Below are 26,720 nucleotides of genomic sequence, written 5' to 3' on the forward strand. Positions count from 1 at the left end.
GACTCTCGTTTCTTTTCTTTTTTTCCCTCCTGGCATCTATCCTCTCTCTCTCGACAAACTGTGTACTACTCGAGACGTATAGGACGCCACTATATCAACTTTCGAATACGGAGAATTCGTCGCCCAAGTGCCGTGCACAACAGTCAATCTCTGGGTGCAATTACACTTCACAGTGTCTTTGTCCATGACTCGATTCGCTTCATCTTATTGCATTCTCTTTTTTTTTTATGTGTGTGTGTGTGTGTTATCGAATTTTGTTTTTTCTTTGGCTGCTGCTTGTTGTTCTTGACACTGGTGCGGAATATCTAAGCCAATCTTGTTTAGCGTAAAAAGCATATTCCATTTTTTTCTTCCCTCATCTTGACCTTTTGCCACTCGGTCCAGCCGTCGTCCATAATAAATAGTAGTACAAGTATATGTACCTTTGCTTGTTACCATGGGTTACCGAGTGTACTTAGATATTCTTGAAGGATGGCCCTGTGCGAGCAGCTGAGCCGCTATTATATAAAAGAGGACGTATTGACGGGAGTGGATGCCGTTTCCGTATAACTCGTCACCGTACTTTATTTTCCCCAGTGCTACCTTAACAACAAGCTTAATATCTTCTTTGAATTGCCCAGGATACCTTCCTTCTTTTTCTGCCAATCACTTCGTATAGTCTGGAAATGAATTAACTTGACAAATATTATAAATTGACTGATGTTTTATTTTTCTTCTTGTTTTCATTTCCATTTCTATGTGTCACCGGTTTCTCTGCAGTGTCTCTGGGCGAATTGGAAGTGATAGAAGGTGGTTCGGCTATCCTGCCATGCGATATGAGTCTGCCATCATTGGACGATGCCATTTACCTTGTTGTTTGGTTCCTCGAACCCAACAAGAAGCCGATCTACACGTAAGTAATATATTTGTAAGGCAGCACGCGAATACAATACTCGGCAAGTCTGTAACAAGTCGCCGTCATATCCGAGTATATGAGCTGTATCCGTTTCGTTTCGTTTGTGTGCTGTTCATTACACTGATGGAAACCGACAAACAGCAGACAACACAATAGCCCTTTTATGCTTTGTCATCATCATCCCCTCTCTCAAAAACAGGTTCGATGCCCGCGGAAAGCCACTTTCGATGGGCCGGCGTTGGTCCGAAGTTGTTTCATTTGGACTGCGCGCCGATTTTCGATTCTCTCTTCACGGGCAGATCCCCAGCAAAGGTCACTTGATTATCAACGGGACAACCTTGGCCGACGAGGGCATCTACCGTTGCCGTGTGGATTTCAAGAACTCGCCCGCCCGCCATTTCCGAGTTCAACTGAATGTCACAGGTGAGTGTCGACGCTGTGTCTGACGCACTTTTGCCCGTCTCACGGCCGAGTTAATTGACCTGAAACATTCACGATACGAGCCTCTCGTCTAAAATAACTAGAAATAATAGATTTTAGTCGCCGTACGTAGTAGCTACGTTCGACTCGCACATTTCCAAAGGTGAAGGCGGTGAATTATTCGGTGATTGCATTTGGAATAGCTGCTGGTATATTATGGCAGTGCTTCTCCAGGAACTGTTCTGTAAGCTCGGTGCTTTTATTGTCGAATGAATTACCGAACCACTGATTTATACAGAGCGACGTCATCCTAAAATTTGATCACTGCACGGCAGAATCGATTGCCGCCATAGCGAATCAGAAGAAAGAATGAATAATCAAAGTTCAATGAAAGATTAAGAAAAAAAAAGGTCTAGAATTTCGATTCGATCGACTATAGTGTCTCACATTTGAGATATCCTATGTCTACGTCTCTCCCCACGGGTTCAAACTCTTGGCTGTTATTCAGTCGTGACAATGGCGATCTTTTTTTTTCGTCTTCTTTCTTACCTAACAAAAAGAGGAAATACGCCAGTGGATGAAGCCGTTGGAACTGATCGATGAGGTCTTCTTAAAAGTCACAAGTTGCCCCTCTTGTCATCAGCGTCCTTTTCTTGGTCTTTTGTATCCGCCTATTCTATCCCACTTTTCGCTTTGTTCGGTTAAACTCTTGGCTGCCATACAGACTTTCCATTTTGGAATCGAACGACAACAAAAGTCGCTTCGTATATATGTATATATATTTAGGTGCACATGAAAGAGAGAAAAGAGATAGAGAAAGAAAGAGGGAAAATCGGGGAGCTGATGTATATATATTCCGTCTATAGTCTAATCCAAGAAGTCCCACTTGTTCCCCCAGTCGTGAACTGCCAAAGCTGGGGACTGGGTGGGGTGGGGGTGATGATGTCATTTTGACTTTGAACTTTTATTTCACTGAAGTGATTTCAAAGGCAGGAGCAGCAGACGGATCGCATCTAGAAGTTTTGCTGCTGTCTTGTACGCACTGACGAGAAGGTGAGAGTCATCAGTCCGTGATTCGAGTTATCCGCTGCCAACGAGCACGTTTCCCAACGTGACGGTTGTTCGCGCTTGGCTAACAAAAGCAGCAAGGAACAAGCAGCCCCCCGTTTTCAAAGAGAATCTTATATTCAACGGGTCCTTTTATAGTATATCTACCGGTTTTATGTTTTTGTAATCTTCTCAACTCCTAGCGCATCTTTCTTGTCTTTGGGTGGACTTTTGACCAGACTCCAGTGACCTTCCATCCGCTGCTGCTCAGCTAATTAGATATCCACATTGATTGGCATGAAAAAAATATTTCCCCCTTAATATTTACGCCCGATCCTTGGCTTGGCGATCTCGGTAAACTGACAAACGATAATGAGAATCAAGTTGATGGAGAAAAATAAAACACAAACTCCCTCCCGAAAAGTGCTCGGACGATCTCAACGAAAATCCGAAAATAATGCAGTCAAAGCATATTCGCGTGTTTATATATATATAGTTATATATAGTATATCGAATCAGTGTCTTTCCCCTACTTCAGCTTATGTTATCAGTGAGATTTACTTATTGAGCTATTCTCTTTCGTCCCCCCCCCCCCTTTTTTAGTGTTGTCTGGCCTTTTTTTTTTTTGGTTTTGGCTTAGCCCAACAGTTATTAAGACTAGACTGCTGGCTCGCTAATTGATGAGGTGCCGCTCCGAGTCCGGCTTTGACCCATTCCCTGTGATGTAACGATTATTAGAGACGCTGTGCGTGAGAGGCACACCCAGCGAGAGGGGGAGGAGGGGGGAAACAGATATAAATGATGAAAAGAATACGATTAAGCGCTAAAAGAAAACGACAAAGGAACACGGGATTATAGGCTTTTACGAAGAGACTTTCTATTTTACAGTGAACGCGCGCCAGCAGTCTATAAACTTTAATTTCAATTCGACAGAATTCTTGGGGGCGACAATAACCGGGACAATGATGGTTGCTTTTTTTTTTGCGCCGACGGTTATTCCACATCAATTTGAGTGTTCGGCCCACCCCCTCCTGTCACTGTTGTTCGTGCTGCGTCACATGTGAAGAAATTGTTCCCAATTTTAATACAGGCAGAGAGTCTTACACGGCGATAAAAGCAGACTGTTGCCGTTGGATTGAAATATTTTTGAACAAGATGACAGGCTCCTGACAGGGCATCGTGGCTCTTCTATCCTAGAAGGAATATGTCGGTTCCACTCGATTTTTATTCATCAATGGTGGTACAGTCGTATAGGCAGCAGAGAGCCAGGGGGGGGGGGGGAGCTGATGGAGCCTTGCGCAGAAGAAAAGAGGTCGATGAATCTGCGTCGCCATGGAGGCCGCAAGAGTCTGTTCATCCCAGACGGGTTCCCTCCTGTTTTCTATTTGTTTGTCATTCGCTGTCTCTCTCGTAGAAAATCGAAAGAGAAAAGCATCTGTCCTGTCTTAGATATGTACACGATTCGTTGCACCTCTTTCTTTCCATTCCCACCCACCTCTCTCCCCTTTTGTGGGCTTAAACGCGGGACGGGAATGATGGACGTCCCGTGCATCGTTCCTGTATTTAGATTAAGCATCTGTTTTGAATCTTAAGTTGTTTTCTCTGTTGCACTTTTCATTATTTGTCTTGGAGGAACTCACGTTTTCTTGTCAACGTCTCTCATCTCTTTCCCGAGTTGAAATTATTTTTGTTTGTTTTTTTGTTTTTGTTTTTGTTTCTTTATTTTGTTTTTCTGTCTGGAAAAATCATTCCAAGTATAACTGTCCCGTCGCATTCCCGTTGAAGCGTGAGATGACGATGACTTGATCCGTTTTTTCTTCTTTTTTTTTTCCGCCGATGATGAATGCATAGAACTTTTGGTATAGTACCATTTTATTCTGGTTCGTAATTTCTTCTGTACAATGCTATGGATTGAATTTCTCATTTTCCACGCGAGAAAACGCCAGACAAAAGCCCACCGTCGCCATCAACGTATCGTTTTTATTTTCTTTCTTTTCTTTGGTTCTTTAGTACGACTGCGTACGTATTTTTCCGTTCAATTATGGATATGATGGCGCTTGCTCACGAAACGATACGCTTTTCGATTGTAATTCGTCCTGAAAATGGTCTTTTTTACCTTTGTATGAGGTTCTACTTCTTTCAGGGAGGTGGGGAGGGAGGGAGGGTATTCGATACTAGCGAAATCAATGCCGGCATCAAGTCTTATACATGTGCAGCTTCCTATTGATCCAGGGAGGACCCTTTTCAATCCAATCTTCATCGAAACCCTTTAATAATGATAGCCGTGCACAATGCAGCAGCATACACAGCCGGCTGGCGCGCACGGCAGCAGCAGCAGGCTTTCCAGCTTTTGAAATTTTCATCTCAATAATAATGCGTCAATCTCTCGAGCTGGCGACAGTGGCGAGATGAGAAACGACCCGAGATGCGAGAGATATATCGTTTGATGATTCGACTCTCGAGGAAACAATTGTCCCTACTGCGTTATGTGTGTCGCCGTGTGATGACGGATGGCAATCCGACAGACGAGTGACATCATCAATAACGGTCCGTCAAAAGATCTCGCCCCGAAAGCGACACAAAGTACCTGCCCGGCACGTCACATCCTAGTAAAAGAAAAAAGGAAAAGAAGGAAACGACCGCAAGATGAGACCGAGTGCAGCCATTTCTGTCCACCGCCGAGAAGATAAGAGAGCGAGAGACAGAGAGAGAGAGAGATGCAAGTTTGCGTAGGCATGTTTCGATGTCTCGCCATCACGGACTATAGCGAGAACAAACTCTGATGTTCTCCAGGGAAATTTCGCGCTTGAAGACCCTCGACAACAACTCTTCTCGCTCCGGGTGGAGAGATATCGTTCAGCCCATTCTAGATGGGTATTATTATTATATGCTGTAGGTGCTCCATGTGTACGTAACCGTCACGGCAACAGAGAAAATGTTTCGCTGGAAAATAACCGCCTGTATACCATTTAGCTACTCTCCCCCCACCCCCTCCTTGTCTTACGGTCGCTAATCTTGTGTTGTGGTTTATTCTCTTCTTGTTTCCCGCAGAAAGAGCGAGAAGAAGGTTAACCATCCGGAGTGAGTCGTTTAAAAGCTTGGACGTTCCGTTTGCAGTTGTTTTTTGACGTCCGCCCCCGTAGGGCCCAAATTGCTCGAGTACTTTGCGGTGCGCTCCTATTGTGCCTGTCGAGTGGATTATTCGTCAACCGACCCGACCAAACTGCCATGCGCCCATTTTTCTTGGGCAACAATAATCTTTGCCCTCTGTGCCCACTGTGTTTTGTAACCTTTTCTTTTTTCTTTGCGGGGGCCGGATTCCCCCGCCAAGTTTTATATATGTATGACATTTACGCTCTCTATTATTGTTGTGAACGATCTCGTAAAACAAAGCTCCCACCAGCGCTCCCTCGACCCACACTCGGGCAGAGATGTAATATGTTTGGGAGTGAACCACCTCCGTAAAACGCCCAGTAATTTAAGTAATTTATTTGAATAGAGAGCTCTTACGCCGCATGCACTTAAAGTCAAGCAGAGCCGATCTATCTTTATTTCTAATAAGTTCGGATCCTGTAAAGTTGGCCCGGGCTTTTTGCGCGCAGTGTATATGCGGATAAAACTTGCGGCGACCATTGGGGATGAATGGATGGGCTATAGTGCTGGTAGTAGTACATTTTTCTTCTTTTTATTATTTATTTTGTTGGAAATTTATGTGTCACAGTGCCGCCGTCGGAACCGAGAATCACGGACGAAACGGGCCGCGAAATCCGCTCAGCCAAACTGGGGCCGTTGAAGAAAAAACAATGGGCCGTGCTTCAGTGTCACGTGACGGGCGGCAAACCTTCGCCGGAGGTCGAGTGGTACACCAACGGCCAACGCTTCGCCTCGACGACCGGCCTGGAAATGCACAACGATCTCCAACTCGGAAATGGCATATTAAACGACCAACATCCGGACTCCAACGCATTGCTGCAACAACAGCAACAACAGCGAATCATTGTTCGCGAGATCAGGGTCGGGCCGCTTAATAGATCCCACCAGGACGCCCAGTTCACCTGCAGAGCTTCAAACAGCCGTGCCATCGCCCCCAAGACTAAAACTGTCACCCTGGACATTCAACGTAAATAATAATAAAAAACAAAAAAAACAACAACATTTTAACGTGTGTTTAGTTTTTTGTTGTCCGTATATGATTGCTTCTGTTAAGAGTTATCGCTGTACGTACTATAAACGCCTACAACGCGATAGTGCGTGTGTGTGTGTGGGTGGTATGACCTTTTTGTTTTGTTTTTATACATCTGTTGTTTGTTTTTTATTTGTGCTTTCCTGTTAGTACCGCCATTGAAAGTGGATATCTCCAAGGTGGAAACCCGATTCGTAGCCGGTGAGAGTAGCGAGATCCGTTGCCAGACGTTCGGCTCCCGTCCAGCTGCATCCATTAGCTGGTGGAAAGACAATGTTCGTCTTTCGGATTCTTCTTACAAGGTAAGCGCACTCTGCCACTCAGTGCCTTGCTCTGTCTCACGGTCTTATGTAAGCTACGGCGTACCGACAGCATTGGAGATGGCTCTAGGCCTCGTCAGCAGCCGCAGCCACAGCCAGCCGGCCAGCCAGGGAACTATCCCCCTATGGCCGTCCCGGGACCAATCACGAAATGATCCCACACAATGTCCGTCTGCGTGCGATATTGGCGGGGTACTTTGTCTTATTCATGACCGCCTCTGCTGTGAAGTTCACAGCGTCGACGCTAGTGGTGCTCACCTTTTCCGGAATGCAGATTTCTATCCGTCGGGAACGTTATTACCTTTTGTTGGGGGGGGAGACTTTGGCAAGCCAACGCCCATGCCCGTCTAATGTGTGACGTTACGACGCCGCTGTCTTGGCAGCATTAAATGCCCCGTTTTCATCATTCATTTTCTCTCCCTCTTTTTAAATGACGTCTTAAGTTTGGGCCGACCAAGAAAACTTTACAAATATCTACGACTTTTAGAAAAATGTATATGTCATGTGATGTGGCCAGGGAAGGCCAAAAAGGGGAAGGGGGGGGGAACAAAGGCAAACAAACGAAATGTCATTCTTGTTCTTTCACGTTTCTTTTTTTTCCCCGAACATCCGATAAATCGATATCATCGACTCGTTTTTGTTCAATAGCAAACACTCTGGTTATCTCGTGGCTCCGAGAAAATGACACGGGAAGCAGTGCAGATGTTTCGTGCGCACTTGGAAGGCTAATTTACCTGGCCAAGAAGAAGTCTGTCTGGATAAACAATCGGGGATAGGGGAGAGTAGACTTTATTCTCTCGAATGCAAATCAGAAAAATATGGATGATTTCACGAGATGGTTTCCAATTTTTTTTTATTTGACGGTAGAAGAGAGAGATGGGGGGGAAATAATTCCGCCCTCAACGCTAATAGAAGTGATGGGTTTTCTTTTCTCAGTCGCTAGAGTGAGAGAGAGAGGAGATGCTGCTATACATTTTTCCAGAAAAACAAAAAACAAACAAACCCAGCATCTCTCTCTATATTTTTTTTTTCTCCGTCCCCATTTCGCCGGAAAATCTCGCACGGGACAGAGACGGATCGAACTCTTGTCTCTCCATTATGTATTTGCGCTACACTGTCAGTCTCGGGTTGAAAGCACCCCCGCCCCACACACACACACACACACATACACATACGATCATCCAGTAGGTAGTACTAGTACTATAATATCATGCGCAGTACACCAAATCTAATCAATTCACCAAGAGCTAAGGGGACCCTGTCTCTCCTGTCGTTCGTTCCTTTTTGTTTTTTAATTTTTTTTTTTTTTTTTTTTTTTTTTACTCCCGGTGGGTGAAAAGGTCTTGTTTTATTTCCATGTTTACCGTTTCTTTTATTCATTCCGTGTGCTAAGCTTCGGCATCTTTGATTGCGCAAACTTCCCTTTCATACATTTGCTTCGCTCTCGTGCGTTTTTCTCGTAACCTTCGGTGAAAATTCCGTTCGTTTTACATTATTTTTATAGTCATACTTTTTTTTAATGCGAACAGACTACCGTAAAATGTGCATTTTGGATTATTTCGGTCTCTCTTTATTCGCCCTTCATGTTTACTCCCTTTGTTTCCTATTTAACGCTGGATTATTGTTTCCATGACGCACGAACTCTTTTTAAGCCGATGTGATGTTGTACAGTACAGTAGTACTTTCTCAACACACAAAAATCAGCTTTCACAGTCGAGATTTCTAGCCAACGCTAGATCTTTTGTTGTTCAAACTTGACTGCTGCTAAGTACTGCAGTCAAAATTTCAATGCGCGAATTTTTTGGATATCAGACGATATAAGATCCATTAGTTCGCGCAATTAAAATTAGTGTGCAATTTTCAAAATCTTTGGAGCGTCCAGACACCCACTGGAAATCAATGTTGTACATTGTAAAAGAAAGAAGAGAACAAGTCTCGGTACATCATTTCAGACTTTTGTCTACATTTCTATCAAGGGTGCAACTTACTTTACTTTATATGGGAAGTATATGGCAATCGAACGACAACTTTTTTTTTTTTTTTTTTTTACTCGCTGGTCACGTACACAGTGCAAGTCTTTTATAACTTTATTCGTATATGAATAAAGATCTTGACATTTCTCTTTTGGGAGTGGGCGATTCCAGTGTATAAACTTGATGATTACGTCTCCTTTCCTATTGTTATCTGGTCACGTTTTCCTGGCAGGTATTTGATGACGAAAAGGGCAACTTGACGACGAGCGTTTTCCGAGCCAATTTCACCAAAGAAGACAACGGCCGGACGCTAACCTGTCGGGCTTCCAATCGCCTGCTGGAAGCCAGCGCCATTGAAGACTTCCTCCGCCTGGATGTTCAATGTAGGTGCACTATCACAAAAGATTTCTCATCGAGCACGTTATTTTATAATCGCGATCCTTGCTCTGCTCTACTGTGAACACATTGAATGGATCTTACAATCATAATTGTTATTCTATTTCGCCTGTGTTTTTTTTCCCCTTGAAATGGAGTCGCTCATTTCTCTTTTTTTTTTTTTTTTTTTTTTTTCTCCCGCAATCGTTACGTGCTTCCGGTGGCTCCCCTCCGTCCGTCCGCCCGCCATCCTTTGGCCCGAACACTGGATCGATTCAAGTTGCTCCGATGGCAACGCTGCGCCTCGGCCCAACCTTCAAAGCCGACTCAATCAAAGAGGGTGACGATGTCTACTTCGAGTGCTCCATTCAGGCCAACCCGGACGTGACTCGTCTGGTGTGGAAACATGAGGTTAGTCCGACATACCTGCCTGGCCCACTCGAATGGCGCTCCAGCGATATGAACCTTGACTTTTAGACACGTTCTATCCTCGTCCACTTCTTGAGAACTCGACGAGATTCGAAACTAACAAGGACTTTGACATAAAAACAATCACAGCACACAAACGATGGTTTCAACAGCCCAAAGGACGGGCCGGGAATGACACAAATATTTTTTGAAATCAATTTTTGGTTTTCTTTTTTCGTTTCTCTTTCGCGGCTTCCAGGATCGGACTCTTGTGTACAATGCCAGCGCCAAGATAATCATGTCCAACCAGAGTCTGGTTCTGCGAGGATTGACTCGCCAAAGGAGCGGCCATTACAAGTGCGTCGGAGTCAACGCTCGTGGCGAAGGGTCCAGCAACCTGGTGCCGCTGACTGTCCGCTACACTCCCGTCTGCCGCTACCCGTCGAGGAACATTCGCGGAGCCGAGCGCGGCGATTTTCTGAACCTGTCGTGCTCCGTCGATGCCCTGCCGCTTCCCACCAAATACAGGTATATATACATACAGCAGAGCTGGGAGAAACGCGAGCCCAGAAATGTTTGACATGTTCTTGTTCGTGATCGATTAGGCTGTGTGAGTAAAGCTCCGCAACGGGCGCAGGCCTCGCTCGCCCTCACCCGCCAGTGTACTTGTTTGTTGCTCAAATAATTGAACGTTTATCCCTGCTTAGGGTTTGCCCTCCCATTTGGAAGTCGGCCGTCGTCAATCTACCCACACTCTCCCCGTGGATGATTGACTCGCCATAAAAACGGAGGGTCGACCAGGGGAGCTGAGGTCTTTTATGTAACTCTCCCGTCTATCCGTCATTCCTTTTGATTGCGGGATCCGTATAGTCTACACGTGTTTCCCCGCCGCCGCCAATCCCCACGTCATCTGATCGATTTTTTGAGTGAACGAGCTCGAGAATGCGGAATAAGTCACTTATAAAGATTTTCTTGTCCCATCGGGAATCCATTCAGATTTAATATACCCACGCTCTGCTTACCTTATTGCATTATTATCTCGCGATGGGCAAATTTTATTTCCCTCCCGCAAAACTTTGTCCATTTGCGTAACCATTACGCAAATGGTGAGCAGGTTGAAACGCGCTGAATCGTTAACGACGCCCCTATGGATGAGTCGGTCGAATTCAAATCACTAATGAAAATCCTTAACTCCTTGTGCTGTGTGTGTGTGTGACAGATGGGCATTGAACACGACGCGGGGCTGGCGGGACATAATTGCCGGATCGCCTGGATCGTCGACTGCGATGAGTAGTAGCAGCAGCAGCAGCCCGTTGGTAACTTTGTCATCATCGACCAACGAGGAGACCCTTCGTTTCCGTCCCGAATTGGAAGCGGATTTCGGGACGTTGGCGTGTTGGGCCTACAGCGATCTCGGCTGGCAACAGGATCCGTGTCTGTTTCGCTTCTACCCTGCAGGTAGCCATTTTTATTATTTCGCCCTTTTATAGCGTATTCGCAGTATTATGTCTATAAAGTATATGTGTCTACACACAATGTGTGTCGTCGGGAAAATTTGCGACTTTGTCCGTCAAATAGTGTAGCACCGGGCGCAGCGTGACTGCCGACCGTGCGGAAATTCAGGGCCAATGTTTCAGCCAGTCGTAAAAGAGTCGCGACGCCTCTGCAACACGAATATAATGAAAGAGCCGTTGAGCATGCTTGACTTGGCAACGAATTAGAGTTGAGCCATACACCACCAGCAGTCGTCGTTTTCTTGCATTCTTCGAAGAGCATCAGGCGACGCACAAATGAAGGGCCCCCAATCCCCATTCCTGAAAAGTGGAAATAGGAAAAGTTTTTTTCTTTTTGTGTAATATCTCTCCTTTCTCGAAAGACTTTGAGGCCTTTTCTTGAGAGAGAGACCAACCAAGCGATGATTAATCGACGCCAGATGAAAATGGCGCATGTTTTTTTTTATTTTTATTTTTCTGACTTATTTGAGCTGCAGCACAGGTGACGTTGGCTACACGTGGCACTCAAAAAGTCGGATCAACCTTATCGGGAATTTATAGTTGTGAATAGGTCGTATGTTCAAATTTGGATGATGGCTTCTCGGGGGAGCGTGTAGGTGTGCAACTTGTATTGTGCTGGTTGGAGGAAGAGTTTTGAAAAAAAATCGGTCCGGACACATTGCGGAAACTCTCAAATCTCTCCTGGTAGACTAGACTTCTCGGAACTTCCGTTCTCTTGAATAGTTTAGCTATTCGAGAGATAAGGATTTATTCACGAATATTTTAACCTTTCGATATTATATTTTTTCATCGTGACGTCTAGTCGACTTTCACGTCACTGAAAGACTCCCCTTTTTTCCAAGGATTATGTATAAAACTGTGAATGCAAAAGATGGCCATAAAAATAGGGAGAAATATCTGATGAAATAACGGCACGGGAAAAACTACGTACGCACGACCACTTTTATTTTTCCCTTTTTTTTTCTTCACCTTTATCCGCAGTAAAATCCGAAACGAAGTTATTCACTTTTTCGTTCTTTTTTTTCCTTTCATTCGTCGTGTGTGCATACACGTTCGCGTGTTATTTTATTTTAAAAATCATTCTCTTCCGTTTTGCGGCTAACAGCCGCGCCCAAGTGACACATAGAGCGAAGCTCCTCCGTCTGTCACGTCCACACGTGCACTAATACCTTATATAGCCAAGAAAGGACCGTTTTTTTTATTTGGCAGCAGATGACTGTATATAAAGGAAGTAGATAAAAAAATGGTGAGACAATAGAATACGCACGCACATTCACGTTCACACGTGCGGCGCTGCTAACGAACTCGGCTAACAAAAAAGGAGAGAAATCATCGTGAAGGCGGGCATCACATCAACGATTTTTTTTTTTTTTTTTAAACAAAACGCAATTCAAAACGTGCACGTCGGTTTGCGTGACTACTTTTTATTTTGATTCGCTAAATAATACAAGCTCCCCTTTAGCCTAGTATTTTTGGTCCGAATTTCAACAATAGCTATGCGAATTGATAATAATACATGATGGCAGTTCTTTAAATTCACACAAGAATTGATCTAGCTCAGCTAGTCTACGGAAGAAATGAAACCGGAAACAGAAAGAATATTTACCGAAGCCAGGAGGAAACGGATATATATTTATGTGTTACGTGCAGTAGGCCCCATGAATTGCTGGTTACTTTGGCCGGAGGTCGAATGCATTTCTACCTTTCAGGTGATGGTGGGGTACATGGCGAAGAAATGTAAATCCCTTTTAGGCTAGATTTCATTTTTGACTCAAAGTAAAAAAAAAAAAGGCATATTAAACTAAAAGTATATTTGTGAGATTTGCTGGTTTCTGTTACATAAAAATGGTTTTTTAGCAGTGTATGGGGATTTTCAGATTTGAACAAAGCCGTACATGTACGGTAAACCGATTAAATGGCAAAAACCGCAGCAAGGCATATGCATCTCAACAATGAGAGAAGAATCTCAGGAAATATGGGAACAACAACAAAAAAGAACCCAAGTTTTGACGACGGTAGACATTTTACCAAGAAAAAGAAGAAATGGTTGAGTGGGAAAAGATAAAAAAAAAACAGAAAAAAAAAGACGACGGAGAGGGAGTTGGATTGTTGACGTGTGCATTTTATTCTGTAACCCCTCAAATTCGCCTGGCTGCAGCAGCAGCAGTGCTGTTTGTCTTGTCGTCATTTCTCAGTTGAATGATTTGATTTGTCAACTCGAGTGTGTGATAACAACCAAACTAAAGCGGGCAGACACACGGCTCTAATTTCAATTTGATCAATCACAAGGTCCACCCGAGAGTTTGTCAAATTGCAGTGTACTCAACCAAACGGCGGACAGCATCCAAGTTTCATGCAGTTCCAATGGTGAGCTTAAAACACAAAAAATACGGCATGCAGTATTAAGTCCACGTATCGATTTGGGCACAGACACAAGAGACAGTTGAAACGTGATTTTTCTCTATTGTCTATTCCCGACAGACGACGGTGGCTTGAAGCAAACCTTTCAACTACAGGCGATGGACGTCATGACGGGCCAGCCGCAACTGACGTTACAATCGGATTCCGTTGCCGAATTTTGGCTGACAGATTTGGAACCTGGCTCAACTTTTATGCTCTACCTGTACGCCGTCAACGTGAAGGGACTGAGTCAGCCTGTCGTTTTGCCGGTTTCGACGCTCAAGGAAGCGGCCAAGCGGACGGTTCCACCTTCTACGGACCCCCTTTCCGGTAGGGTTGCCGGAGCTGTGGCGTTGGGCACGGGGGCCGGGCTCCTGCTCTTGTCGACGATCGTCGTAGCCGCCTGCATTCGTTGCCGGAAGAGACGGAACGACTCAGCCATGACAATGACGTCCTTGACAGCACTCGCCGAGCAGGATCAGTACCACCAGCAGCCAAATCAGGGCCACCACAGCAACGGGATCAATCATCAGTCAACCAGCAAGAGCAGTAGGCTGGCTCACACGAACGGCGAGTTGGTTAACGAGACGTCCGCCGAATGTTTCGCCTCTCAGAATGATGACAGAAGCGCCGGTTTCTATCCGCGATCGACGAGAGTGCCAGCGCCTCCCTACGTCGCCGGCAGCAACAAAAACAATTGTTTAAAATTACCTCCCGACTACGTCGCCGAAATGTCGGAGGTACCTGAAAGTTGCGTCTGATATCCTTCCCCTCCCCCTCTCCCCACAGTTTCCTTGTTTTTCGTCACCCATAAATAATATCCGTCTCCATTTTGTCGACATGTCAAAATCCACCTTCGGAAAATGTCTTCGCGTTGTGTTCACGCTGAACGGCCGCGCAATCGTGGATTTGGATTCAAGTGTTGCGAACCCAGTTATATACATAGGCCCCCCCCCCCCCCCCCATAAAGAGATTGATACCAAATTATTGAATAGGATTTTTACCGAATTTAAAATCATCATTCACAGCTCTTGGTGGTCGTTTACCGTTTCTCTGTCTCCATATACTCTCACGTGCACACGATCATGTACCTTTCTGTAACGTTCAAATTACTGTGTCATCCGTGATTGTTGGGACATATTTATTTTTAATACCCACGCGTTCGAAATATCCCCCCAATGCGATAGCTCTGTATTTGTTACGTGAGCGACCTGTGCTGTGTGATGCATACTACTTTATTAACTAAGATGAAAATTCCGACGATTTTTGAATTTTTTCCTTTTTTTTATGGGCAAATTTCTCGCGTTCATAGGTTCGTTCGTGTTCTCATTTTTCTCGACATTTTTTCCTTCGCACACAAGACAAGGTTATTTATACCAGAGAGACGTCTAATCTATACATATATATATTATAAAAAATACGACATTATATTTGTTTTGTGCTCATGATTGTGCAAGTTGAATGGCGGGAGTGGGCGTGGTGTCTTACTCTCACTCTTCCGTCGGGCACTAAATTTCCATTCCTGTTGAACAGAGGCATGGGTGACGTGAAACTGTCAAAGACGCTAATGTCTTAATATTGAATTCGATTGAATACAGTCAATATGCTGTCCACCCTGAAAATAACTTCACTAACCGCTCATTCGGTCGGAAATTATTTTCTCTTGTGATTGACTTTCCCATCGAAAAAGTGTGTTCATCCATCACTTTTATTCGGAGCGGTTATGCCCCCACCCCCGCATTGGGCGTGGAAGTTGGCAGAGCAACGGTTTCGTTCCATTTCAGGCCGACAGCTCGTCCGTTTCCCGTCATTACATGTAATAATCTTAATAATAGTTTCCCGTTATTTCCACCGACTTTCGTTCTTTCTCCTCTTTACAACAGGCAGCTCGCTTTTCTAGGCCAGCAACGGCTGCTGGATATGAGGTGAAAGAGCCTTATAAGTTATAATAACAAAGTCATTTTATCAATTTATTCTGGCTTACTCGGCCAGACTTGGGAACAAAAAAGGCGAGGTACTAAGGGCCTATGATTCTTTGAATTTTCTGATGTTTTCTTATTCGCGCTAAAAGATTTAAACCGTAACGCTGGGAAAAGAGAAAGAGGTTCACGAAATAAATGAGAAGCCAGTCATAGTTGAATACGAAGGTAAATTTCACGGCAGTTTGAAGACACGTGCTCCAATCGATTTTCTTTGGATCGTTGCGCGTAGCGCCCACTTGAAATCAGCTCAGCTTTTATTTCCCAGTCTTCATTTTGAAGTGAACAATCAGATAAATTGTCCTTTCACCGACAGGAATTGAAAAAGAAGAAATAATCTGTAATAATCAAATTAACGTGTCAGCAGCGCTGGCAGAAATGCGTCACTCTAGAATCGAATCTTTGAGCAAACAAAATCAGCAGAGCTGCCAGCCCTGGATAAAATTGAGATTTATTTCATCCAGTCGGATATTGTGTGAACGAGGATTTCTCTTTTTGCCATTGTAATCGTTTCCTCTAGAAATTGCTGAGAATGCGGGACAGTTTCGAAGAAAAGATTTCAGATAGTAATTTGCATCCGACACAAAGGGTGTTCATGTGTAGACTGGTGTACATGTATACACGTCACATTCAGCAGGGAAGAGTGTAAAGATATCAGGAACTGACATGATCAATAATCTTGGCAGATTCTGGAGAGAGTTGGAAGCATGGTCCAGATCGAACCAGGAAAGCAAGTAATAAATATTGTGATGTGAGCGGAAAAGGGAAGAGTCACATGAATACTCGTGAGTCTATTATTGGATAACATAAGCCCGAGTCGCAAAAATTCAATTTCAAAACATTTCGTTCGGGAACTAACTAGACTTCTCTGGTTGCACGACTTGTTTTCCATTTTTCACTCTTGTTTGCATCGAATTGAACTCGTTGAATCACATCTTTGAGATGATCAAAACCTTATCTTTTATGGTGTGGGTTGTACGTGCGTCACATCCGGAAGCAATGGAGGGATTGGCCGCCTGGATTTCGGCTTGGGAAAAGGGATTGTGACTTTTGGGCGTAAATAATTTCCGGGTTGGATCAGTCAATTATGAATGACGTTTGGAAAGAAAGCCCCGAAAAATCCCATAAGAACTCTCGCATATGAGTTCAAAATCATTAAAAATGTAAAATTATTTCGTCGTTGTCGTGGGCATTCGGCATTCCAGGCGTGAAAAGGTAAGGCACAATTGAATTTAAATAACCAAAAATAAACGAATTAATATTATCTAAAAATAGTATTCGTTATATTGGAGATAAGCGACGCTGTCTGAAAATGATTATAGTAGCCTACAAGGTAATTTAAGATAATTTGGTGAGGGAACTGCTCAAAAAGAGAAACTGAGCGAAAGTTTGTCGTTGACGAGAAAGAAAAGACTGACGTCAGAAAGTCAAAAAGCTGAAATCGTTCGCTTTCTATTTAGCATTTTATTAGGAAAACCTCCTCTGTCTAAAAATTTGCCTTTGACGAATTGATGAAACCGTTCCATGGATTCAGAAAGAAATTCACGAAGAAAGATAATGTATTCAGTCTATCAACATATTTCAAATGAGAGCTGAATAAATCTCAGAGCCAATTTCCTCACCTTTTCCTTTATATTTTCCAACCTTCCACCACCGCCAAAGGCGTAGGTCCCCGTTGGATCAACCCGGATATGGCTGCACTTCCATCTCTTAGAAGTTAGATCCCTGTCTGATTCTACTTTTTCATATTTACGAACTGCTGGTGAATCACTGCATTGCAGGGACGAAAAATTGTTTATCATCCGACTATTACTAATGGAATAATAAAGGTTAACCACGTTATTTCTCTGAAAATATCAATTACAAATTTTTCTGTATTTTAATTGCAATTTGAAATAAATTTTCCGGTCACACGGATATTCGAACATATCTTTCATACATACTTATGAACCTATTGATAGTAGAACGCGAATCCGCAATGTAAAAAAACAAAAAAAAACAAGACAATTAAACTTTACATACAAAAAGAAATTTCTCAGATTTTTAGGAAAGTAGTGTTCAGCTTTCTCCCATATGTTCTTCAAATCCATCTGTTTCAGTTACAAGAGCTCGCTCTAAAATCACTCTTCCTTCCTTGTATCTCTGGTTCTCTTCTGTAGCAAATTCGTAGATCCATCCAAGTTTGGCATCACAGTTTTTGCATGAAACATCTCTGACCATGTGTCTTCCAGTCAACATAACACGGTCTTGAACCTCACTACAGAAAAGGTAATATGAATTAATAAATACTCTTCAATATCTGAAAAGATACTTTACCTAAAATTGAGATTGACGACCCGATTGAATAAGAACGCACGGCCAGTTGCTCCTGTAAATCTGGTGCTGATCAGTTCATTGCGATTTGTCAAAAACGTATCGCAGGCAGCGCAGGAAAAGAGACGCATCCCTCCAATATGTTGCAGGAATATGCGACCCATTCCATTAGTCTTTTTTCAATCTAGAAAAGTTTTCATGAAACCACGAACAATTACATAATTTTAATGAACAAACTTACCAAACAAATGTATATTCTTCTCGCGAACAAGTTATCCGAGCACAACAAAGGTACAACAATTGTAAAATGTCAGCTGTTCATTGAACATGCATTGAATAACAAAACAAGTCACGTATCGTCGCCCTCGCCCTCTTACAAACGACAAACGAACTACTCCGTGAACATAGCAGACGACTACGATTTCAGAAACTGTTTTTCGAACAAGTTTCTGTTATGCAAGTGTAACAATAATGTAAAACGAAAACCAGTTTTTAAGAGACATATTCACGAGACAATTCAACAGCTACGTTTCGAAAACTACAGTTATAATAGAAAAGGAAGATCTTTTCTATAGGCTATCCCCTAAAATTTCACCAAGGAAATACTTTCTGTCAATACCAGCTCCTGTCTTTTTTTTTTAAAGTGTGATTATTTTTGTTTAAACAAAATGTCCAAATTTCGAGGAACAGATATCTTGCTAGTTTTAAAAGGATTAAAAGCAGTTTCAAGAGCAGCAACAAATGTAACAGAAGCAGAACTCAAAGAAGCTTGGTCGTTTTCTAGTTCGAGTAGGCCAAGATTACATAATTTATTTGTTAAGCCTTACAATCCAGAGAATATCTCTAAAGATGTCAAGGAAGCTGTTGGAAGATCCCTTGCTGTGGTAGAAGGTCTCAAAGAATTCTCTATCATAGCAGCACAACAATTAATCAAAACTAACTTTAATGCAACCAAGTCCTTTAAACAGACATCACAAGTAGAACAAGAATTCTTGGATCCAAATTTTCAACAAGGTATAATCATTGTTACAATATTCATTACATTGGGATCACTAATTTTAATTGCTGGTTAAAATTTCAGGTATTGATTTTGAATCACCACAAAATGGAGTGGGGTCTCCATTACAAAGTGTCATTGGTACTACTTTTAAGGGTACTGATATTTCAAATTCACCTACTAGTGATCCTTCATTTAAGATAAACAATGAAAATGACCTCGGTAACCCAAACATCTCTGGAACTATGAAAGGTATTAAAAAAAAACTGTTGTTTGATAACTGTTTGGGGCATAGTAATACTATTAATTTGGCATTGACTTTTCAGATTCTTCATCTGATTCTGTGTCTGCTTCATCAAATTTCAAATCTCCTGTAATGTTTCAAAAATCTAGTACCAAATCTCATTCCCATCCAAAAGTAGAACAAAAATCAGGAAATCAGTCGGATTCTGTAAAACCAGCTGTTCCCATTCCACCTGTTGCGAGAAAAAATCGAGTATCAAAAGTAAGTGTGTAACACTTTGATATATTTTTCGTTAAAAAAAATCTTTTTCCCCAATATTGTAGTTTACTTTGCATTTTTATTCCCTGGATAACTTATCATTAGTTCTTTTTTTTTTTAGTTGAGTGAAACTTCGCACGAAGTTGCTGTTCCGTCATCTAGAATTGGTCGGATAGTTTCATATGGTGGCTTGGCTGCTGGCCTAGGTATGGGAGCCTTAGCAGAGATTTCTCGTCGAACTTTTGGCATGAATGAAGCAAAAGCACTGGAACAAAATACTACAGCCATACTTGACTCCAATCCCTTTCTCACCGACGCCAATGCCGAGCGGTAAGCTCCTGCACTTGTTTTCTCGTTATTGGAAACTTAATTTATTGTTATATACGTAAAAAGGATTGTAAAAACCCTCTGCAAAGTCCGAGGTGCGGCCCTCAAGCTGGGTCAAATGTTAAGTATGCAAGACAACACGCTCATTAACCCGCAGTTGCAGAAAATTTTTGAACGTGTACGACAATCTGCTGATTTTATGCCGGTACGGCAAATGGAGAGCGTTTTAATTAAAGAACTCGGGTCCGATTGGAGAAGTAAATTCAATGATTTCCAAGAAAAGCCTTTCGCCGCTGCTTCCATTGGTATGTAAACTATTCAAGAAATTGCTCGCAATCGTAATGACGTTTGGTCTCACTATATTCACTTTAATAGGTCAAGTTCACTCGGCAACACTACCTGACGGTCGTGAGGTAGCCATAAAAATTCAATATCCTGGAGTTGCTAAGGGAATTGAAAGTGACATTAATAATTTGGTGACTGTGATGAATATGTGGAACATATTGCCCAAAGGTGCGCCCTTAAACGCTTTCTGATTTATAATAACAAAAATTTATAGGAACTCTTTGTCCAATCAGGCATGTACTTGGAAGAATTTATTAAGGTAGCTAAACTCGAATTAAGTTGGGAAGTAGACTATGTCCGAGAAGCCGAGTGCACTAAAAGATTTGCTTCACTCATCAAAGACATGCCGTATTATAAAGTACCAGAAATAATTGGTAATTTTGAATGATGGAAAATTGCGTTTGTCCATTACTTATGACGCCTATTGTGAATAGATGAGCTATGCACGAAGGAAATCTTCACTTCGGAGTTTGTTGAAGGGATTTCAATGGAAGAGTGCATGAAACTTGATCAAGAAACTAGAAACCATGTTGCAGAGAAAATCCTTTCGTTATGTCTCATGGAAGTGTTTCAGTTCCGCTTTATGCAGACAGATCCTAATTGGGCCAACTTTATGTACAACCCAGTTACGCGTGAGGTAATCATTCTAATCCTAACGCCTTGGCATTCACATATATTTTTATTACCGTTATTTATTTTTCTTTTACAGGTAATCCTAATCGATTTTGGTGCAAGTCGAGAATATTCTAAAGAATTTGTCGACAATTACATAAGAGTAATAGAAGGAGCTGCCAAAGGTGATCGTCAGCAAGTTCTTGAATATTCTCAAGTAGTAGGTTTTTTGACAGGATACGAAAGCAAGGTATAAATTTATAGCAGGCATTCTTGAGAGCAGCTGTAAAACAACACTTTGGTTTCCAGGTTATGAAAGAGGCCCATGTTGAAGCAGTAATGGTTTTGGGTGAAGCATTTAGGCATAATGAACCTTTCGATTTTGGGGCGCAAGATACCACGCGAAGAATCCAGAAGTATTAACGAAACAAGATACGTTATTTTCTTTTCAATTTAACATTTTGTTTGGTATTCAATTGTTATTTAGATTGATTCCAGTTATGCTTTCGCATCGGCTCTGCCCACCTCCTGAAGAAACCTATTCTCTTCATCGAAAAATGTCTGGGGTGTTTCTTCTTTGCACAAAATTGGGTGCCAAAATTAACTGCAAAGCGTTCTTTGATAACATAATCGGAAACTACCGTGCTACGTTATCCCAGTAAAGAATATCCAGAATATGGGAAATGTTATTACTTACATACAAAATAGGAAATACATTAAGTTATGAAATTTTAATATTTGAAATGTTATTGTTGGATTGTTGGTTCTTTGCGAAGGGCAAAATAAAAATAACCCCACTGTTTACTGTAGTAGCAGTAGCACCAAGTAGTTAAGTTTAAGTAGCCTCGGCCAAGGGCTTATTAGAGAGATGGTTTCCAGTCTCCATATGTCAAATTTCCCAATTTTAGAGGTTGTCCGCTCATTTCCCAAAAGTTCACTGTCGCGCCACCAAACGTGTGTGTAAATGAACTTCATGTATTTCCTTTAAAAATCAACAGTCTGTGTCAAATACAGTACTTCATGCTTCATGGTCATTGGTTAGTGATAACCAAACGAAAGTTCTAAGAAAAAAAAAGATTGAAGTTGACAAGTGCCCAAGATGCCGTCGTGCTGTCAAACCAAAATAGTAAATAGCCAAAAACAAAACTATGGCACGCCGAAAGAGTCACAAACAAAATGTTTAAATAAAAAAAAAAAGTTTCGCCACGACGCTATCTAGCGGTCAAATTAGAACTGCATGCAAAATTTCCTTTTCTTGCCCCAAAACGCGAAATTTTCTTCGCTTATTATTTTATTCGTCAGAACGTGAGAAGTTGTAACATAGGTAAATCATTTCATCTGATGAGTCAACAATCAACGTTAAGCTAGCTTCGAAAATTACCAATGATTCATAGGTAAACTCGAGTGATTTCGTCTGTAATAGCTTGTCGGTGATATGTGTTCTATTCCGTGTATATGTTGGATAACCTTAATGTTTTTCATCAAAGTTCTCACAGTCAGTAAACGTGAAAGTCATGCAACCTACCGTCAGCTATTTTGTTCAAACTCATTGTATTCTGCTGAATGTGTCATCGAAATGATACAGGTTAAAACCAACACTATGCTTTATTTCATGCTAAAACATATATTCTTCTCATGTTTTATTAGGATTAATCTCAATTATCGGCTGTTTCTATTGAACTTGCTAGATCACCGACCCCAGCATGGAACAATCTCTCATTCCATCTTATAAAGAATCTTGGATAACTGATTTGTGGTTTCATGTGTATAAAAGTTCACGTGTCATGTTACTGAACATTATTAATTGCAGTCTAATATGAATTTTTGTTTTATTTACAGGTTTCTAAATTGGCATGACTGACTATACGAGAAGTTATGTCCTTCCAAGAAAAGTACTTACAGTCAACAAGATTCCTTGTTTGCTAACCCGTTGGCTGCTACCCATGAATCTCCCTATTTTTCAACAACAAAAAAAGAGGTTAAATATTGTGATCATGCTATCATCATTGTAAGTTGTGTTTACATTGAATTTAGAGAAGTTGTCATACTAATAGTAATTTTAATGATTGTTTGGTTTCTTATTTAGATGTTGCCTATAAGACCAAATGTGGGGTATATGGTTATCCCTCCAAAATAAGGCAATGACCACACGTTCAACGCGGATCATTCGCTTTGTCATCGAACTTGACTCATTCTATCTTCTGGATTGCTTAGGAAAGCTGATTGGTGTTACCTGTGTAACTTCATTGTCATGTCACTGAATTTAAATTTTGTTTACATTTTGTTTCTTGATTTAGCCATTTAGGTAATGACCGAGAAGATGCGGCCTACATGAACATCATTTAGGCGGCCAGCATCATTCGACTACCCAACCGGCTACTACTACCCTGCTCTCAACACAGCACGGAGTTTTACCCTTAGATTTTTGGTTGTTCGCGATGTGTGATGCGGTGTGATGCGGTGTGATGGCGTTTCCTTGGATGAGATGATGATTTTGGCGAGAAAAATATTGCGTGAGTAATATTTAAAACTGTTAAATTATTCTTTTACTTATTTTAAAAATGTTAGTTTTTTTTTTTTGTTTTTTTTTTCATTTACAGGTTCTAACCTTCAGGTTCCTAAATATGAAAAGTAATGTTCTTTCAAGAAAGTCAACGACGTCCCTTACTCCCTTGTTTGCTAACCCAAAGGCTGCTACCCTTGAATCTCCCTATTTAGCGCCTTACACAGTCCCTCTTGATTTGAGGTATTGCTTTTTTTCGCTACAATCTTATTGAAAATTATTGTCATCCACTTAAATGTTCATTCTGCTTACAGGGTAATCCTTTGCTACTGATCATGGACTCCATTGGTGAAACTGAAAACCGACGAGATAATGCTGTAATCCAAGACTGATAAATTGTGTAGTTAGATTAAATTACAAGTGCATTTCTGGGCTCCCTTCTTTTCTGTGGCCCCATTTCCCTAACTAACCACTAACCAACGCCCGCCGGTGGTCACTCACCCGCTGTGAAACCAGGAGGAGGGGAGGGCTCTGGTTGAACGGGGACTTGGAAGGCGCATGATCCGACGAAAACTTTTAGAGGGTCATGAGTCTATCCCGGAAGCCTTTTATGACTAATCGCTTCCCAGTAAAACTTGCCTCGCACTCTTCTCTCTTCTTCCATTTCCAGGTAATCTCCCTGGATCTACGCCGACACTGCATGTGCGAGTTTTAGCAAGCAATCCGCCACCCAATTTGACAAAAAGTGATAGTTTGTTTTCACGGAAATTTCGTCAGACGGTTTCACAATTTCTAATTCAACAATCTCATGTAGAAATTTGCATCTTGTCTTCTGGTGCAAATTGTGATTCTTTAAGCTTGATTAATTTAGGTGATGTGTTAAAAGAGCAATCGTGGGTAGCTAAACAATTGAACTAATTCACTTTTTCTGAATATTTCGGTTTTAGATCACTTTGTTGTTTTTAGATTTTCTTGTGATCTATCTTCAAAATATTCTGAAAAAGCGAATTAGATGAATTTATTGGCCACTGACAATTTTTTTAACACATCTCCTAAATAATCAAGCTTAAAGAATCGCAATTTGCACCAGTAGACTAGATGCAAATTTCTACATGAGATTGTTGAACTAGAAATTGTTTAACCGTCTGACGCAATTTCCATGAAAACAAACTTTCACTTTTTGTCAAATCGGGTGGCGGATTACTTGCTTAAAAAGCCTCGCACAACAAAAAATTGTCATGAACCGGACGCTCTGTTTAATGAATTGTTTATTTTGTAAATGTTTCATAAGACAAACGAGTTTTACATATTACATAAGTGGGTTTTTATTCAACAATAATATTTACAAATTCCAGTTATTTGTGGGTAAATGGGGGTTTAAGGAATAGATGTTGGTGGAAGTTATTTAAGGAATGGATGTTGGAGGAAATTATGTGGTTTGAGGAATAGATGTGGTTATATAGATAGGTACATGGATGTGATAGACAAAGGATTTAATTTCTACCTTATTAAAACAAACCACGATTTCTTCTAGCTAACGAAAATCGATTGCCATCCCCCCCCCCAATGTCCTCCTCGCTAGTTTCCCAATCACGAATGTATGTTTATTATTTGTTCAACGTAAAAATTCCCCGTATTACATTTTTTTTTTCATTCTCAACATATAAACGGTTAACTTCATAGACGCAAATAGCAATTAAACAAAATACTGGATGTAACTTATGTAGCACAACACCAGCGATTCAACACCAAGAAACCTTTCTGTTCCTTTTCAACAAATAAACGGTTAACTGCATAGACAGACACAAATAACAATTAAAACTGGATGTAGCTTTTGTGCACAACACCAGCAGTCCGGCACCAAGGAACAGCAACAGCATAACTCGATCCAAAAAATCTTTCACCAGTATAGGCTGCAACATGCCATATAGGACAGCAACATCACTGCTACGTAAACGTAAACCTATGACCAAAATGAAATTAATGTTTGATCAATGGAAATTTCGTATAAAATTTAAAAAAAATCACTTCAAATGGATTTCACCCAAATATTCTATGACAACACTATCTGATAACCATAGTTTGAACAAAAATTTACATGAAACTAGATTACTCATTTAAGATTTCATTACTTTTTCATTCATTTGAAATTTGTAGTGCTCTGCAGCGAAACAAAAACTTCTACAGTATCTGCCTATCTTGTTAACCAATTCCCCTTAAACAATCCCATCACTCAATTTACATATGATCAAAGGAAAGAGCTGTTGACATGATGAAATCCCCAAATGTTAAAATTAAACAATGTAAGTAATTATAGTAGTCCAAGCATGATACTTCCCAAGTTAGAACTTATCATTTTTATCAAATTACCCACCATTTCAAGGAGTCTTCTTGCAGTTCTACTAGATGTCCAACATTCCGGCAACCACAATGCAGCATGATCCAGTGCCAACTCGGATATGGCTGATCCCAGAAGACTTGAAGCATGGGACTCTCCCACACTCCAGGACAACATCAGCACCAAAGACTGCATGCAACAGTTCAATTTAATCACACCTTTCACTGGATGACTGCAACGAATCCATGCGCACATTAGACTGCAACAAAGAAGCGCAGACTTCACCTGGCTATTGAAAAACAAAAACAAGTTACTAACAAGGAACAGAATCTCATGTGACATAACAAAACAACAAAAGTATGAAGTTAAACTATACAATCTCTCAGAATTACCTTGATAAATCTTACAAAGGAATTTGTAGTTGTCAAGTTTTCCCACTTGAAAATAACAAATGTAATCCACATTTCCATAATGGTCTTAACTCATAATTGCAACATAGAAGCAAAGGGGTCTACTCTCTAGTCATTAACTAAATCTGTAGTGATCGACTATCAGTTGAATCCAATAATATCAATCAAATTACCAATTCAAGAAGTTTTCCTGCAGTTACACTTAGTATAGCACCAGCTTGATAAACTCCATGCAGAAGCTGCAACTCAACCATGACTTGATCACAACTTTCACCAGCTGGCTGCAATAAAACCACATTAATGATACTACAGCCATGAAGCTCAGACTTTGTCGTGTTCTAAATTTCTTCAACAGTTGAGCAAAGGGATCTCCATTTCCGAGCTGAAAATAAACTAATAAGAGTAACACCTATTGCATTATTGCAGGGAGATTGATCAACAAAATTATTTTACTAGCTCCTAAGTGTTTCTGCACGAGATGAGAGTATGAGACGTAGGCCTACAGCTAAAAATGTCCGACATTTCGACAAAATGGACAGCAGTTTCGACCCACGTCATCACATTTGGCCAAGTTAAATTTTATGCCAGATTGCCTGTAAATTCAGACATAGACGTCAAAGATTAATTAAATTTAAGAAATCCAAACTAGCATTACCAATTACATTTAATGGGTAAAAATGTAGATCGACACCAATCAACTTATAAGACACTTTCATGTCAGCTTCTCCGGAAAGGCGGAAAACAAATGGGGCATATATTTCTTCCTCACGAAGACACTCGCGCAACCTGGCGGATGGGGGGACAATCCGCCGTTATTATGGCGACCGTAGAACTCCACTGACAATAGAACCCCAATATT

The 26,720-nt window shown here is 41.4% G+C and overlaps 2 protein-coding genes and 2 long non-coding RNA genes across 9 annotated transcripts in view; 3 read left to right on the top strand and 1 right to left on the bottom strand.

The window, feature by feature from the left end:
* Positions 1 to 17,465, top strand: part of LOC124312068 (cell surface glycoprotein MUC18-like) — a 42,622-nt gene extending 25,157 nt beyond the window's left edge. For 2 of the 3 annotated variants that reach the window (XM_046776505.1, XM_046776506.1), the window contains exons 3-12: positions 760 to 892; positions 1,095 to 1,318; positions 6,084 to 6,482; positions 6,696 to 6,847; positions 9,071 to 9,221; positions 9,494 to 9,624; positions 9,881 to 10,149; positions 10,841 to 11,079; positions 13,425 to 13,502; positions 13,617 to 17,465. In XM_046776505.1, coding sequence (XP_046632461.1) covers positions 760 to 892; positions 1,095 to 1,318; positions 6,084 to 6,482; positions 6,696 to 6,847; positions 9,071 to 9,221; positions 9,494 to 9,624; positions 9,881 to 10,149; positions 10,841 to 11,079; positions 13,425 to 13,502; positions 13,617 to 14,296 — 2,456 coding nt within the window. In that variant the 3' untranslated portion in view covers positions 14,297 to 17,465. The remainder of the gene's footprint in view (positions 1 to 759; positions 893 to 1,094; positions 1,319 to 6,083; positions 6,483 to 6,695; positions 6,848 to 9,070; positions 9,222 to 9,493; positions 9,625 to 9,880; positions 10,150 to 10,840; positions 11,080 to 13,424; positions 13,503 to 13,616) is intronic. The other variant, XM_046776507.1, reaches the window with a different exon arrangement.
* Positions 17,466 to 18,226: 761 nt separating this feature from the next.
* On the top strand, positions 18,227 to 21,345 carry LOC124312084 (atypical kinase COQ8B, mitochondrial-like). The gene is made up of 11 exons (XM_046776549.1): positions 18,227 to 18,841; positions 18,909 to 19,076; positions 19,151 to 19,329; positions 19,448 to 19,656; positions 19,720 to 19,958; positions 20,029 to 20,166; positions 20,232 to 20,372; positions 20,433 to 20,635; positions 20,708 to 20,860; positions 20,920 to 21,026; positions 21,098 to 21,345. The coding sequence occupies exons 1-11, from the start codon at positions 18,496 to 18,498 to the stop codon at positions 21,270 to 21,272; spliced, it is 2,058 nt and encodes a 685-aa protein (XP_046632505.1). The 5' UTR covers positions 18,227 to 18,495; the 3' UTR covers positions 21,273 to 21,345.
* Positions 21,346 to 21,849: 504 nt separating this feature from the next.
* LOC124312207 lies at positions 21,850 to 23,611 on the top strand. Of its 3 annotated transcripts, none has more exons than XR_006910365.1 (7): positions 21,850 to 22,004; positions 22,107 to 22,195; positions 22,258 to 22,375; positions 22,450 to 22,618; positions 22,697 to 23,123; positions 23,211 to 23,356; positions 23,428 to 23,611. It is a non-coding gene; the product is annotated as an uncharacterized LOC124312207 (long non-coding RNA). The 3 variants fall into 3 exon arrangements; XR_006910366.1 differs by having other exon boundaries at positions 21,851 to 22,004; positions 22,299 to 22,375; XR_006910367.1 differs by lacking the exon at positions 23,211 to 23,356 and having other exon boundaries at positions 21,851 to 22,004.
* Positions 23,612 to 24,413: 802 nt separating this feature from the next.
* Positions 24,414 to 26,669, bottom strand: LOC124312208. 2 transcript variants are annotated; one of them, XR_006910368.1, is made up of 5 exons: positions 26,517 to 26,669; positions 26,315 to 26,454; positions 26,035 to 26,254; positions 25,488 to 25,740; positions 24,414 to 25,076 (listed from the first exon to the last, which is right to left on the bottom strand). It is a non-coding gene; the product is annotated as an uncharacterized LOC124312208 (long non-coding RNA). The 2 variants fall into 2 exon arrangements; XR_006910369.1 differs by having other exon boundaries at positions 26,524 to 26,667.
* Positions 26,670 to 26,720: the final 51 nt, after the last annotated feature.

The sequence above is a fragment of the Daphnia pulicaria genome, chromosome 8 (assembly GCF_021234035.1).
Source record: "Daphnia pulicaria isolate SC F1-1A chromosome 8, SC_F0-13Bv2, whole genome shotgun sequence".
Taxonomy (NCBI): Eukaryota; Metazoa; Arthropoda; class Branchiopoda; order Diplostraca; family Daphniidae; genus Daphnia; species Daphnia pulicaria.

Coding starts and splice junctions, on each gene's coding strand:
- LOC124312084 (XM_046776549.1), top strand. CDS start 18,496: ATGTCCAAATTTCGAGGAACAGATATCTTGCTAGTTTTAAAAGGATTA. Junction 19,657..19,719: donor ACCGACGCCAATGCCGAGCG/GTAAGCTCCTGC, acceptor ATACGTAAAAAG/GATTGTAAAAACCCTCTGCA. Junction 20,861..20,919: donor TGACAGGATACGAAAGCAAG/GTATAAATTTAT, acceptor TTTGGTTTCCAG/GTTATGAAAGAGGCCCATGT.